Raw genomic sequence first — 17697 nt, forward strand, 5'->3', positions numbered from 1 at the left:
CAGCTATCCTTAATGCCTGAAATGTAAAGTGGTCACTTGTTACTCATTAGCCATCTTTTATGTGTGAAGTGTAAAGTGGTCACTTGTTACTCATCAGCTGTCCTTAATGCCTGAAATGTAAAGTGGTCACTTGTTACTCATCAGCTGTCCTTTATATCAGAAATAATTACTTGTTTTTACACTTCGTTTATTTCTCAAATGTGTTGCTGTTTCAGTCCGTGGTCACATTTCTATTCAGGGATAAACTATTTTCTGGTCACCCGCTGGGTCAGCGGTAAGTCTACGTACAAATTTAGAACACTAAAATCTGAGGTTCAATTCCACGTGGCAGACACAGTAGAAAGCTCAGTTCTTATCTGCTATCTTTTTAGCCAACATGTACATCTATAACATTTCAAGTCAAGCAAGCTATACAGCATTTACATCAATACTTATTGTATCATGTATAGTTAGTTATCTAAACGTTCAAATTCTTATGTCTGTTTTACTTTTTTACACCTTCATGTTAAACTAATGTTTAATCTATTTGAAGTTACAACTTCCTTGTTGGTTAGTTATTCTGTTTAAGCACCACGATCATTCTTGGTTATGTCCTTTAATAGATACAAATATAATTTTTCTCAATGTGATTGTTTTTTAGCGCAAAGCTACGTAATAGGCTATCGGTGCTCCGTCCACCACGGAGAATCGAACCCCTGATTTTAGTGTTGTAAGTCCTTAAATTTGCTCTTGGCTCACTGAGGACATATTAATCTTAACCAATTTTACAGCGAGGACTTGGATGTTTTCCAAACTTTATAGCTGTTGACTACACACACTTGTTTATGTTACAAACCGTCCTTTCTCACATCAGATTTTGTGGTTCTAAAATCATTTAACTTCACCAAGTGATATTTTCCGTTTTATCATATTTTGATCACATTATGAAATTATCGTATTTTAAGAGAAATTGTAGTAAAGAAGAAATTGTTTGAATGTTTCTCCTTTGTCAGCTTAACAAAGTTTCAAAATAAATTCATCATGGCGTAATGATTTTCAACTTAAAGACGCGATTTCAGATACACCTTTAAGCCTTTTTATACTTTAGGCCTTTTTCAGAGACGTGTATTTTTGTATATTTTTCATATCTAACACGTGGAGTTTATCGAAACACTGAAATACTTTAAGACACTCGAACACCATAAAACTTTTTAATGACACTATGAAAATTGAAGAATAACAAAGTGGTTTAAAACTATAAAAGAACAACTGGTACCAGTTAAGGTTCTTTTATCAAAAGCAAGTTTACTCATTAAAATGTTTGGATATAAAATTTACATTTTATCCATTAAAACCGACTTTGTTTGTGAATTACGATATTTAAAAATTTATTTTACAATCAAACTAGCTATATATTTAAGTTTTAAGTGCACTTTCAACATAATAAACTTAGTTTAAAATAAAAATTGTATAAAAAATGTGATGTTAATCAATCAAAAACAGACATAATGTTCAAAATATGTGTTTCGACATAGCAGTTAGTATAGAAATCAGATTGCCAATTAAAGCAATACCACCTAGGATGATCACCAAGGCTTATTTCTTGTCCTAATTAACGCGTGGTTATGGCATACCTGAAGACGTAACAAACCTCTACAGGTTAAGGGAGCTTCGTGATAATTTCTCCAGAGGTCGATAGAAGGCTAACTACCATGGGGGAATAAGAACACACAAAAGGATGATTAATCCACTGGGAAAACACATTAACCTGAATATCGAAACAACAACAAAAAGCAGTGAGTCATTTCTCAATAAATTGAAAGAACAAAAGTGGTAGGATTAGTACAAAAACAACAACAAAAAAACACTTACTGAAGCGCAAGGCAAATATTCTAAACATATATTTTTGCTTTAAGCTAGGATTTCCAGTTTTTTTTATATCTATTAGTTTTAAATTCATTCTTTCTGGATAACATCCTCACATCTGCATATGCTACACAACTGTTTTCCCTGCAAAGCTAATAGATATCACAGTATGCAAACCAGTATATTGTTGGTAACTGAAAAATAACAAAACGCTTTTCAAATACTCTGCCCCCCCCAGGGGCACAGCGGTATGTCTGCGGACTTACAACGCTAGAATCCGGGTTTCGATGCCCGTGGTGGGCAGAGCACAGATAGCCCATTGTGTAGCTTTGTGCTTAATTACAAGCAAACCTCAAATACTCTTATCCCTAAAATTCGAATCATTCGTTTGTCTAACCCTATTACTGTAAGAACAAACAAAATGCTCATTTTTATGCATATCATTATACTGCATTTACATCATTATGAATACTTATCATCTTAATTAAATGCTGAATAAAACAATAGAGAAAAAAAATGAGTAAGGAAAGTTGGCCAGAGGATTGGTGTGATGAAGGAATTGGTTAATTTTCTTTTTCCGTGTAAAAATGTAAAGATTCTTCCCCGTATTTATTGAAATGATTCCAAGAAGTGTCAGTTATAGAATAACTATGTCAGTTCCTAGGCGTATATGAATTATTCAGTAGCAGAAAGCACTGCCTATTATATCTCAGAAATCTTCAAGAAAAATAACGATCACAAGAGGCCAAGTTACACAATCAGGGAATATTTTCTTGAATCGGCAAATCCCTTAAGCGGCACTTTAAAGGCTTTACTTAAAATGAAGATATACGGAGAAACTGGACTGTAATAAAGGCGATCACTTTTAGTAAACAATAGAACTCTTTGTTTAAGAGAGTTTCGGTGTTTCCTGATTCACTCTGAACAATAAACAGGTTCACAATATACAGCGAAACGTGCAGTTTGGATTTCGACTGCTTTTCTGCAGATGCCTTTAAGTTTAACTATTCTACATTTGAATTACTATTCAGGAACAATGGATAAAACACTATAGATACGTTCTGTTGGCTTTGTTATTTAAAAAGAGTTCATCTATGCACTGTTCACAGATGAAAGTCGACACGAAGTAGTGGACTGAGATTGAACTAATTTAAAAACGAAATTAAGTAATAAATACAAACGCAAACTTTCACGTATGTACATCACTCTTTTATGTGTAGCATCTCGTGTACGGAATACACAGTGTCTCTTAATTAATCCTCAGAAGTAAAACGTTTACTCCTGAAGATGAAGAGAAGGAAAATTGCGTACACCAACAGAAAGACTGTATTCAAAAGGTGAACAGTAGCTTCCGTCTGACTAAAATCATTGGATCGAAAAATTATACTGATAAAGTTTCTGGATCATTTATCTACATTGTTGTCGAACTTCTTGATTTCGCGGAGTAATCGAACTTCAACACGAAACCTCATTTTTTTTGTTTGTCTCCATCACAATTCAGCTAATTTTGGTGAGACGTTTGTTAGTATATTATGACATATGCGTATCAGATATTACATTAGGTTTTTATATTGATTTACCATTTTATATCACCATGTAACTTATTTCTTCCATACAATTTCTGAAGACACAGAATGGAACTGCTATTAAGAAAACTTAATTTTCTATTGATCCCTACCGCTATCCTAGCCTGACTTAAATGGAAATGGTAACCTTGGAGTTTAATATCTAAATCCAATATGGTAATCAAAGGCTTCAAAACGCACGCCTTAACAAACAGCTAACAAATTACTATATGTATGAATATTAATTATTATTTCTCATCCTGTTGTCTGAGGTAAGTTTACAAACTTATAACGCTAAAATCCGGGGTTCGATTTCACGTGGTGAACACAGAAAATAACCCGATGTGGTTTTGCTCTGAAATAAAAAAAAAGAACAACTCATCTTGTTAAAATACATTAATTTCAGAGAAGTTATGGTTATTCAAACTAACTATCACAAAAGATACAGAAATATTCAGTTTCATTCTTCACACATGCTAAACTTTTGTAATAGTGTGTCCAAGTTGAAAATGTGTCAATCAAAATTAAATTAATTGAAACTTCTGTAGAAAAAACATAACTACGGCGTGTTGACGTGTGGAATGTGAAACAGAGAAACTGACCAGGCATGGCCAGGTGGTTAGGGCGCTCGACATGCAATCTGAGGGTCGCGGGTTCGAATTCCCATCATACCAAACATGCTCGCCTTTACAGCCGTGGGTGCGATATAATGTGACGGTCAATCCCACTATTCGTTGATAAAAGAGTAGCCCAAGAGTTGGTGGTGGGTGGTGATGACTAGCTGCCTTCCCTCTAGTCTTATACTACTAAATTAGAGACGGCTAGTGCAGATAGCCCTCGTGTAGCTTTGCGCGAAATTCAAAACAAACAAACTCATTAAAATATGAAAACTACATGACTAATATGTTTCCACTGGCATGAAATACATTTTGCTTTAATTTGTAGGGAATATTTGAGTATCATTATATTGACTTTAGAGCATAAAGTCAGTACAATAAAGTTCACTACATCACTATAATGCCGGGAAATGCAAACTTATATTATTTTGACTCGATACGTTCGACTTGTTACGACGTGTTCGACTTTTGTTACAGCAACGTATTGTAAATCTTTTCTTCTTAACTAGATCCTCCCGAGAAAGTATATCTAAAAGGACCTGTCTACGCAAGAAGCGGAGATGTGGTAACAGTTGTGTGCACAACATCGCCTAGCAACCCGGCTGTTCCAATAACTTGGTTGGTGGATGAAAATCCTGTCAGTGGTGGAGAGCAGTTTAACAGAAACGACAGTGATGGATGGATAACTACGTCAAATCTCACCGTCACACTCACCAGGCAGGTAAATTCTTCAGCCTTCTGAAGGGTGCATTTATTGTTGAAGTCGTATTTCTTTTATTTACGTTTTGTTTTTAAATATATTTTTGCATTGATTTGAATAATATATAAGATTATGAGATTTGTGTATAAAGTTTAAAAAATACTGTAGGCATGCCTACATATAAACACTAGTACCAAACCTATAACAGTTTAAAAAATGCTGTAGGCATTCCTACACATAAACACGAGTACCAAACCTATAACAGTTTAAAAAATGCTGTTGGCATGCCTACACATAAACACTATTACCAAACCGTATAACAGTTTAAAAATGCTGTAGGCATGCCTACATATAAACACTATTACCAAACCTATAACAGTTTAAAAAATAGGCATGCCTACATCATTTTCTAAACTGTTATAGGTTTGGTAATAATGTTTATATGTAGGCATGCCTACATCATTTCTTAAATTGTTATAGGTTTGGCTTTGATTGGTACTAGTGTTTATGTGTAGGCATGCCTACAGCATTTCTTAAACACTTATAGGTTTGGTACTATTGTTTATAAGTAGGCATGCCTACAGCATTTTTTAAACTGTTATAGGTTTGGTAATAGTGTTTATATGTAGGCATGCTTACAGCACATATAAACACTATTACCAAACCTATAACAGTTTAGAAAATGATGTAAGCATGCCTACATATAAACACTATTACCAAACCTATAACAGTTTAAAAAATGCTGTAGGCATGCCTACTTATAAACAATAGTACCAAACCCATAAGTCACTGCTATCAAGACTGAACACAAATCCACCTCTAATTCAAGAACACTTATAAAGACTGAGCATAAATCCACCTTTAATCCAACACTGATATCAATGATATCATATTTACCACACATCCACCTTTAATTCAAGAACACTGATAAAGACTGAGCATAAATCCACCTTTAATCCAACACTGATATCAATACTGAAAACAAACACCTTTGATCCAAGAACACTGATATCAAAAACACCGTACAGAGTTGTGATTAATCAATGTTTGACAACGATAGTAAAATAATGGGTTGACTCAACCAGAAACAAGGCTTAAAGACTGTCCTATATCTTAAACTGCTATAGGTTTGGTACTGGTGTTTATATGTAGGCATGCCTACAGCATTTCTTAAACTGTTATAGGTTTGGTAATAGTGTTTATATGTAGGCATGCTTACATCATTTTCTAAACAAGACTGAACACAAATCCACCTCTAATTCCAGAACACTTATAAAGACTGAGCATAAATCCACCTTTAATCCAACACTGATATCAATGATATCATATTTACCACACATCTACCTTTAATCCAAGAAGATATCAATATTCTTGGATTAAAGGTAGATGTGTGGTAAATATGATATCCTTGATATCAGTGTTCTTTGGTTAAAGCTAGTACATGTGGGATTAATTCTTCCATTCGAATAATTCACTAATGACTGATTACAAGAAAACCTAAAGTTGAAAAGGATTTTAAACAAACGAATATTCGAAGAAATGTTACTATATGGAATACTTTTAGTTCGCAATTAATACAATCTACACCTGGAAAACAACTGTGATATCTCACACGTTACGTCAAGTAACAAAATTCAAATGTTTATGATGCTAGTAGCATGTGTCTAAAATACAGGCAGTTTCTTATTCAAATTTCTAAAGTCCACTCGTCCCATATAAACAAAGTGTAAGGAAACAAGTATCAACAGAGAATTACGGAAACCAACATAAATAGGAATAAGTAATTCCTAACTTTGAACTGATAAATTAGAGGATAGGCAACTATTTTACAACACCCACCGCCAACTCTGGGTTACTCTTTCCTGATTAAAGACTGTGATTTAACTAACTCTTATTACACCCTCACGCTACAAAATGCCGAATGCGTTGTTGTGGCAATGAATAGCGAACCCGGAATCATCGGATTCATAATCCTGGCACTATAATCGCAAGGCTACGACCGTCCTCATAAGGTCTTATTTTAGTAAGTTTATCTCCTGGTAAACAAAGAGTAAGTAATAAATTATTGTTCCTCCATTTGCATTCAGTTTTTTGTTTTTTTATAAAAGTTTCATATCTTCATATTATTCATTGTTTTCCTGTTATCATATTAGAGAAAACTCAAAAGGAAATCACAGTGTACGGTTTTTAACCATGTTATCCGACCTACCTACAGCTTAACCTTTCAATTAATGTAATCAGACAGTTAACGTACGTTTAGCCTGATGTTACAGCTTAACCTTTCAAGCTTCACAGTATTTGTTTACAGACAATTAATGTAACCATACAGTTAACGTACGTTAGCCTGATGTTACAGCTTAACCTTTCAAGCTTCACAGTATTTGTTTACAGACAATTAATGTAACCATACAGTTAACGTACGTTAGCCTGATGTTACAGCTTAACCTTTCAAGCTTCACAGTATTTGTTTACAGACAATTAATGTAACCATACAGTTAACGTACGTTAGCCTGATGTTACAGCTTAACCTTTCAAGCTTCATAGTATTTGTTTATTTACAAACAATTAATGTAACCACACAGTTAACGTACGTTTAGCCTGATGTTACAGCTTAACCTTTCAAGGTTCACAGTATTTATTTACAGACAATTAATGTAACCATACAGTTAGCGTACGATAGCCTGATGTTACAGCTTAACCTTTCAAGCTTCACAGTATTTATTTATTTACAGACAATTAATGTAATCATACAGTTAACGTACGTTTCGCCTGATGTTAGAGTTTATCCTTTCAAGCTTCAGTCGTCGTTTACCAGATACAAATGTAATCAGACAGATATGTACGTTTCGTCTGATGTTACAGTTTAATTTTACAACCTTCAAAAGTCTTCCTTTACCAACTGAAACGCGTAACTCTGGGGCAAATAACGTACAGCTACACCTGCATGTTTCGAGGTTTACAGATTTATATCATGTGTAATATTTTATATAAAATGTGGATGAATTACACGATCTTATATGTTAATTATTAGTGCTATAATGTTTAAGGTGTTTTGTAAAAATTAAACATTATCTCGATTGATCAGAGTAATTTTCCTCTTTTGCTTCCTCCGTTATTTTTCTATGAAATTTTATCCTATAAATTTGAAGCATTTACTGAAAACTTAGTAATCTCTGTTAAGATGTATTATAAAAACATTGGCAGGTGTACGTATGTTTATGGTTTTTGTTATGAGCAATCTTAAGTCATCAATCAGCTCTTAAAGTGACCACTACTACAAGTGGTGAACACATCAGGAATTAACAGAATCCTCTGTTAACAGTTCACATTACTTTCACACATCAAGAATTAACAGAAATAATCGTCACTGTACACTATAGTTTCACTGAACAGGAATTAACATAATCCACATTTACAGTTCATATTTGTTTCACATATCGGGAATTATCTGTTACAGTTCAGAATTGAGAAAAACAAGACAATTATACCTTTCATAAATACATCATTTATTCACGACCATGGTTTCGAAAGTAAAAACATCATCAGGTACAAATGAGCAGAATCCACTGTATTAAATATACACGACTGTTTCAGCTTAAGTTTAATGCGAATGTTATGATTTAGATAGTTTATATAGCGCGAGAGGAAAGAAAATCTAACGGGTTTAGATATTGAGCCCATCAAGGGGACTTCAAATGTTGATGCAGACTGTATGAGTAGACTTTATGCACGAACTGAAAACAGTTTTTGTATGTAGTATAAAACATATTTTTCTTGAAGAGGGGTTTATTGTTATATATACACGACTGGTTCAGCTTAAGTTTAATACGAGTGTTATGATTTAGATAATTTACCTAACACGAGTGTTAACTTTAGTTATTTTCAGAAGAAATAGTTTATTGCAAGTTTATTTACATAACTGTTTACGAATCATATGTTGTGTAATTCAATAGCTATTTATTGATGAATGTTATATCATTGAGTCACGTTACTAGAACCTTCCGAGTTTTTCTCGTTGTTTTAATTAAGTATTATTGCATCATAGTATATAGTAGTGTGTGGGAAGTTCTAGACCTCTGTCGAGATATAAATACGGTCGAAAATGTAGTTAGATAGTTAGACCTATACTACGTGATTGTTAGTTTAGCCATAAAGGGCGTATAATGACGATTTTTAAAGTGAAATTATCACAGATTTTATTTGTAACAACAGAGTAGAGAATAATAATTCATCTTGTTAATTGTGTTATAAAGTAACTGAACGAGCCTGTGTGGACTTTGACAAAAGAGATACAACCATTTGAATACAACTGTGAATAACATTTGTATATATGCTTGATTTGTTTTAAAATCTCATTTTAAAACAAGTGGACTGTGTTCTGTTTTTTTTTTTTATTGTTGAAATTTATCGCCAACAAGTCACAGACACCTACTGCAAATATTCCGGTTCACATATAAAACCTGATAGTAACAGTATACTATAGTTTTCTACAATCCAAGAATTAACAAAATCCACTGTTACAGTACACATTAGTTTCACATATCAAGAATTGATAAAATGAACTGTTGCAGTACACTATTGTTTCACACAAGATAAATTGGCAGAAATCACTGTTACAGTACACTGTATTGTTTCACACATAATGAATTAACAGAATCCATTGTTACAGTTCAAATTAGTTTCATATATCAGGAATTGATAAAAATCACTGTGCACTACATTATTGTTTCATATAAAAGAGATTCACAAAATCCTCTGTTACAATTTACATTAGTTTCACATGACGAAATAACAGAATCCACAGTATACCAATTTAACCGAGACTTACAACAAAGAATACTGCTTGTAATGTTACTAATAAATGTTGTAGATTGCTTAAAATTATATATTGTCCGAAACACTACACGTACTTTTTTCTTTCATAATATCAGGTGTTAAGCGACTCGTGATGTGTAATTAGCGGTGTCCTGCTGTCCACGTGATTCATCACATGTCAGAGGTGTTGTAGATAGTGTGTTTGTCTTTTGTTGCTAAGAGAAAAGCCTGATACTTTGTTATCGATCAATGTTACAAGTTTTACCGCGATGAAATGGAGAAAAAACGCAAAACAACATATTTTGACAACATTAGAATGCCATCAACTACGTCTGATTGGTTATTATGGAAACCACTTTTCTCGTTTAGTTTCTTTTCTCTTTAAGTATAGCTTCTAGTATACCTCATAATTTTTGAATATGTTCACATGATTGCTATTGTTTTTATCTCTCCAGCATTTTTGTGAAGCAAGTTACTTTTTAACTTCCCCTCTTATTTTTTTGCGCTTCTTGAAGTTCTTGGATAATATTCTTAATACTGCCATACAAATTCCAGATCATGACTTTCCTGAAGGTTCTTGTACAATAATCTTAATACTACCATACAGATTCTAGATCATGACTTTTTGAAGCAACGTATTGGAACAGGAGTTTAATATTATATTTGTTTTCTTCGTTGTTATGAATAAACTATTACTGACAGAAAAACAGGAATAATTTTCTGTTCTGCACAGAAACCTAGTTAGCCCTATTTAAATATCTCTTATACTACTTTAAATATGGAGAATCAATTATAAACTTAGCTACAGTGGCAAAAATAATATTCTGTAAAAGAAGAAAAATCAACTATAACCTTATCATTTCCTTTAGAATAAATGTTTGTGATAAGGTGAAGAGGATCCCACAATATTATATTTCAGCAACTGTGAAAAAAAAGCGTATATTTATACTTGTTAATATCAGGAAAGTCGTGTAAAATAATTACACAAGCTACAACAGATATCTTGATTTTTATTACTAGGGCATCAATTTCTATTCAGTTTGTTACAAACTACGCACACTAGTAGTATTTAAATATTTTTGATAGTAATTTCTGGCTTGTTTTGTTTATTATATACAACGTCATATAACAAATATATCATTATTAATTTGTTTCACATGCAGGTTTGGATTGATTTTTTTGTTTGTTTCTTTGTTTAATAAGCACAAGGTTATGTAATGGATGTCTGTGCTATATCTACCGCGAGTATTGAAACCCAATTTTTAGTGTAAAACACTCTCAGACTTTTTCGCTGAGCTACCAAGGAGCTTTAAAATTAAAGAAGCCTTAATCTACGGTAGTGTGTCGTGCGGCCAAAACAACCTGCAGGATACACTGTGTGTTATTAACAGGAGTGGTCATTTAGCGGTATTTATGTAGCTCAGACTATGGTCATCCAAACAATATTTTCAATGTATTCTACTGAATCCTTACTTCATATACCAAATTTCAAGGCAATCCATTAAGAGATACACGAGATATAAATTATCCAATTTTGGTTGAATTTTTTTCTTATTTTTTTTTTACCTTCACACCGAAAGTACGAAAACTTTATTTGATAGAAAAATAAAGTTACATTTTATGGATTTTTTTAAAATTTAGAGAATAGGGTGAAAGGACGTGCAGATATAAAATATATGTTAGGCCAGGTAAACTAAATTAGCAGTTTCTAGCTCAAGTTTTCAAAAGAATCATACGAGTGGACGGTTATTATTCAATATTCATTGCCAACTTTTAAGCATACATTTTATGAAATTCTCATAATTAAAGAGTGTTTAGCGTCACGTGATATTAGCTTAAGCAATTAGCATAAGTAATGATGCTTGATACGGTATACCGAGTGCATGCTAGTGATGACAAGAAACTACTAATCTAAATTCCATTGCGTTACTAGAGAAGAAAAACTACTACCATATATTTTAAAGAATCTGGTTGGATCTGTAAAGAATAGGTCTGTTCGGAATAATAGAGTTGCGATCCTAAAGCTAATACTGGTTACTGTCGAGTGTCACTTTCTTACTTACTGTGGTTTGTTGGTGTGTATTCACAAAGAGCCATAATATCTAATCAAAAACACCTTGGGTGAGATCAGAAAAAGTTGGTACCTTTTTATCACACCTAGGGTGTTTTTGGTTAGATTTAACTTACTCGTCTACAAAAATGCATTGCACCACACATTTCATTGACCATTACTGTAAACAGTGAGGATACAGTTGAGGAGACGAAACAATTACTTCGATGTTTATATGAGAGGAATATTTTTCTGACGTAATTCTGATTATAAATTTGGTCCTTTAGTAACTCTACTGGTTTTCTTCTGAAAATCCCAAATGATGCACAAGAAAATCATGATTTTTTTATCTTTCTCTAGGGTGAAGAAATACGTCACTTTCTTCTTGAATTTAGTTTCAAATGCACATTGATAAAAAAAACACGTTTTTATTGCTCTGGTATCCTGGACCAAACGTTATTATTTATCCTGAAACTTAGTATGTTTTTGAGGACCTATAAAATCTAAGCATCAGAGGAGTGTGAAATGTAATTCAGTCTGAATTTCGTTCTTCAAATGTTGCTGAGTAGGAGATTCATTTTTGTGAGAATTCTCCTTTTCTATGCGAAAACATAAATATACATTTTGGACCTGTTATTGGTAAATCAGTTACTTGACAAAGAGTCCGGTGAAACGTTGTTATAACTATACAAATTACCAACTATTTACTTAAAGGTTATCTTTGGATGATAAACAGTTGCGATATATTTATCATAAGTACAAAGTACATTTTGCATGTAATGCTCTAAACACATTAATAAGTTACTGAACTGGAAAGATTAATTAGACGCAAAGCATTTTTTGGCATATTGGCGTTAATGAATTTCCTTGATGGATTTCCTTTCACATAACTTAATATTCTGGTTATGGAAAGAAAAGTTATGTTAATGTTTGTAATTGTTGTTGTTTTGTGTGTGTTTTTGGGTTGTTAATTAATGGGATACCTCAACATTCCACTTGCACCAAAAATGGAAGATTATCCAAAAAACGTTATTCACATTTTGGAACATGCTATAATCTCTTTTAAGAAGAGTTGAAATATTACTTCAATTTCTTCTAAACAACAAGAATAGGTCATTAAGCTGAATATAAACTCAATTTTAGATAGATACAGCATTTTGTGTAAACGTAATGATCGAAATCGATTCAACATATACAAGAACCCTGTTATCTTAACGACTGTCTTTGTATGTGGTTATTAAAAGAGCTGTATTAAACTTATCATGATTTTATAATGGGGAATTTCTAGTCATTTGTTGAAACGATTATTACTAATAGTCAATTCCTTTCCAGGATCCTGACACCAAGAGCTTTATCTGTAGGGCTGGGAATCCTCAAATTGGAATTACCGAAGGCCGAAAAGAAATCAAAGTAACGTGTACGTATTTCTTGTTAAAATTTCATGTTACGACAATTATGTTGCTAATTATCTTTAATGCTTCCGTTCTAATCTTCAAATTGAATCTTAAACGATTTCAATCAAGTTAGCTAATTTGAAGAAAGTTCCTAAGTGTAATATACGATCATTAATGTTTTGATAACGTATCGCGAATATACATTCAAATTATATTTAATATACATTTGATACGATGTTTTGTGTTTATATTTATTGTACATTGAAATAATGTTGTTTTCTGCTTATTTCGTGCAAGCTACTCAATGTCTATCTAGCTAGCCATCTTTATATATAAAAGTTATGGACTAGAATGAAGACAGTTGGTCAACACCACTCACCAACTCTTTTAGGCTACTCTAGTCAAATAGTTGGATTGATCGTGACATTATAACTCCCCCAGAGCGAGCATGTTCGGTGATGAGATCCGAACCCGCGATCCATAAGTTGCGAATCGAGCGACATAAATAAAATATTGTCTTCCAAAAACCAAAAATCATGTTTTAAGTTAAGATTATACTAACTAAGGACAATCGGCTTGCATTTTGAGTGGTACTAGGACAATTCATTGTGGTCTTTTGATTCTGAACTTCTATCGCGAAATTTGTACTATCAGGTAACTACATAATCTTATTTAGTTAAATACTTGTATATGAAGTCCAGTCTATCATTCCACCTCTGCCCTCTGAAGACTTATAATTCTAAAAATCTGCTATTGATACTCATGGTAGGTAGAGCACAGATGGCCCATTGGGTAGCTTTGTGCTTAACAGCAAACAAACATTCTCGACAAGAGCAAATCGAAAAACAAGTCTCGCGCTGTTGGTTTTTTTATTTGAAACAAAAGCTGAACCGCTATGTTTTGGTCGTTCACCTGAGGCTATTAATCAAACTTTCTTTGATACGAAGTTTTTGTTTACTCTTGATCCTAGCAAGGAGTTTAAATTGTTGCAGTTTTATTACAATAACTTGGAAATGATGTATATGTTAAATGAGCGTGTTATTTTATCATACTGTTAACCACCTAGTGGTAAAACATATACAATCACCGCGGGTATGGAAATCTGACTTTTAAAGTTATAAGTCCTCAGACTTTCCTCTGAGCCACAGGTAAGGACTTACTCTAGTTAACCTCTTTTCATTCTGAGTGAAAGAACGTAGTATGTTTAGTGTCATGACAATCTGTATAATGCATACCGAGCAAACGCATTAAGTTTAAAGGATGAAGTCACAGAAGATAGTTTTCCAATACGTCTCTCTCAAATATTATCGACTATCTTATCCGGTCATAATTTTCAATGTATTTTTTTAATACAGATCTTTGTACTCAGCGATAAGCCTAATGTGATGTTAAGGTACGATGCATTTTTACTCTATTCGTTTTTTTATTACCTTTACAATCAATATTCGATTTCATTCAGGAAATATTTTCCAGTATTGCTATTCCTTCATTTTTGCGAACGTTCTCTACATATTTCAAAAAAAAAATTAAAACTGTTCTTGTGTCAGTTGGTTCAAAAGCAACCGTGTCCAAAAATTTCCAAATCCTTTATCGGCGAATTTGTAAAATAGAGGTAGTTGTGGTTAACCACTGCAGTTTCTATATTCCTCCGACAACGTAGAAAGAACAAGCTGAAAATCAATACCACGCCTGTTTTCTGTATAGAAACGTCCGTGCAAAGAAACATTATGATTGATTATGAACCAAATCCTTACGCCAAGAATACATGGAAGAAAATTATTTAAAAACATTTAACAACAAAGCTAAGTATAAAGATTAACATTTTTACACCCATTAACAATCTGTAATGCAGATGTCATTCCCATTATATGGTGCAGTATTGTATGTTTTCTAAAACTGAACGATAACGGGTAAGTTCAGAATTATTCCATAATAAAAATTAACAAGATTATAGTGGCGCATTTTGTAATGTGAAACGAACCCTATAATAGTCATAGAACTTGACTAAGGAAATAAAATGCCTGGTATTGGTCAGAATATCTTCTTTAAGTAAAAACTATTTAAAGTATTTTGCCTTTAACTGTAGTAAAAATAAAATTGAAAATCGGAACTAACTAACGTATGACTTTACTGAGATCTGATCGAGTCTGACTGATTGTTCTAGTACAGATTTGATTTTTAATTCAGGTCATTACTGTTAATTCAGTTTCTGTCATCAGTTTTAAATCACTTTTATTTAAAACATCTTAGTTAGTTTCAAGTTCATGTTTCCATTCACGTGAACACTGGTGATTCTTCTGTTCGATTAGTCTAACAGTCTCTCCTGGTTCGAGCTTGGTCGAGATTGAAGATCGGGAGGTTTAAGGTTTAAGACGTTTTTCTACCAAACCAGCTATGAACTTTCTCAATGGGTCGGGCCCGGCATGGCCAGGTGGTTGGGGCGCTTGACTCGCAATCTCAGTGTCACGGGTTCGAATCCCCGTCCCACCAAACATGCTCTTCATTTTAGTCTTGGGGGCGTTATAATGTAACAGTCAATCCCACTATTCATTAGTAAAAAAGTAGCCCAAGAGTTGGTGGTAGGTGGTGATGAATATCTACCTTACCCTCTAGTCTTACACTGCTAAATGAGGAACGGCTAGCGCAGATAGCCCTCGTGTAGCTTTGCGCGAAATTCAAAACAAACCAAACCAAACTCAGTGGGTCTTGTAATTTAGCATGCCAGTCAATTCTGCAGTAGTGTCTTCAGGTGATGGGTGCTGTCGACTAGCTGCCTTCTTTATAGTTCGCAGCTCAAAGTTAGTGACAGCTATGCTTAACTCATTCGCTGCCACATAATAAATTAAGTATAAATAAAATGACACATTCAAGAGTAGCCAAGGAGCAGTCATAGTGTTCCAAACTCATATTCCACATAATTGTCTGTGACACACCGGTGTGTCACGCGATCCATAACTAAAAGTCATCTGTGACCCACCGGTGGGGTACATGGCAACGAACGTGTTAAAACAAAGGTGTTTCAGATCTCGTCGTGTAGTTCACGGTGTGAATAAAATGTCATTGAGATGAACACTCAAACAGTTCGTAATAACTTACGCCCATTTTAATGAAATGTCTATCCAAATGATATGGTTTCAATCACTTCCCCTAGAGCCACTAAAATAGAAGATATAAAAGGGTGTATCTTAAACTATTTTCTTTTCCGTCACTGTCCATTTTTGCTCATTCATCTGTTAACGTTTCCACTTGTTATTTAAGTGCTATCCACCTTGTTTGTCGTCTTGCATATTTCATTCCCACTTCGCTGGCAAACTCTCAAATTTTCTGGCTAACACTCTCATTATCTGTATTCCTCTTAGCCTACTTACGTAACAATCAACCTGCTTCTGCGGTATTTATCCTTATCGCACGTATGCATTACATACGATGGGTACCAGCAACATGAACGCCAAGAACTTCAAAAGGTCTTCACTGTGTTGAATACCAATAATCGTAGTATCAATACTGCCAGATGGACGTTTCAGTTAACAGTCCTTACAGACGAGATTTTGAATACTTATCCGTGAAATTTATGACTGGCTAATTACGTTTTGATCAGCGCTTCTGTTGACTCTCTGAGAGTGTTTGACACTAATGGTGTCGTTGTTCTAATGTGACGCGCAAGAGCTTTGTACTCTGTATAAATGAAACTGAGTTTAGATGTTCAGTTAATACACATGAAATTAATTGCATTTCTGTGCTAGTTAAGTGGATAGATATATCACAGACTTGTAGATCTATATAGGCTAAGTGCTTAGCGTGCCGGACTGAAGTGAACCTGTAGGGCGGCAGGTGCTGCTCTCTGGTGGTCTTCCACCTCATAAGCAATTCTACATTACGGATGGGTTCGCCTAAACCTAGTATTAACTGACTTGGCTTTTTATCCTATCTGTCGTACAAGGCGCCATTTAGGTTGAAATGACAATAATATAATATAAAGCAGTATGCTATGAATATTCTATCTTTGGGTAAAATTACTTAGAATACAATAAACAGGATAAAGAACAATACCCACATCGCATGCATAATACTTTATTAATACACAACTACATGTGACAGTTGTACTTGGTAATGTTGCCTATATTGAATAACAAGTTTATAACATTTTACTATTTCTAATTGTAAGAGAAGTGACAATTTCTCATATGACAGAACTTAAAATATAACAGATGCAGCTTTAACGACACACTTATACGTTTTCAGCTATTAGGACTGCCATATATGGCAAGAGAAGGCAAGATGATGCTGGTTTGAGGTTAAGTATAGTGCTGTGTTCTAAGTGGTTAAACTGTAAGTTTTATTAGTCTGTTTGAATCGAGAGTTTAGATTATTTAAGTTATGTTTAATGAACCTCATATCATTAGCTACGTACGGAATCCAAGTATATCAGTGATACAGAGGGCATTTAGCGAAATTATAGACTTTTACAACGATGTAGTTGGTGTTAGCAAATGACATGTACGATAAAGATAGAGATAACCTATAGGGATATAGAGCAAAATAAAGACAAGGCAGCGAAGTAAACAACAGTCGATAGACAACAAGAGTTATGGTAGACAGTAACGAAGACAACGGTCGATAGACAACAATAGTTATTGTAGACAGTAACGAAGACGAACGGTCGATAGACAACAAGAGTTATTGTAGACAGTAACGAAGACAACGGTTGATA

The 17697-nt window shown here is 33.8% G+C and overlaps 1 protein-coding gene across 1 annotated transcript in view; it reads left to right on the top strand.

Moving 5' to 3' along the window:
- The window catches only part of LOC106461526 (synaptogenesis protein syg-2-like), a 154983-nt gene that overhangs the window by 103995 nt on the left and 33291 nt on the right, over positions 1-17697 (top strand). The window contains exons 7-8 of the mRNA XM_022388521.1: positions 4537-4748; positions 12925-13009. Coding sequence (XP_022244229.1) covers positions 4537-4748; positions 12925-13009 — 297 coding nt within the window. The remainder of the gene's footprint in view (positions 1-4536; positions 4749-12924; positions 13010-17697) is intronic.

Source organism: Limulus polyphemus, unplaced genomic scaffold (assembly GCF_000517525.1).
Source record: "Limulus polyphemus unplaced genomic scaffold, Limulus_polyphemus-2.1.2 Scaffold979, whole genome shotgun sequence".
Lineage (NCBI taxonomy): Eukaryota > Metazoa > Arthropoda > Merostomata > Xiphosura > Limulidae > Limulus > Limulus polyphemus.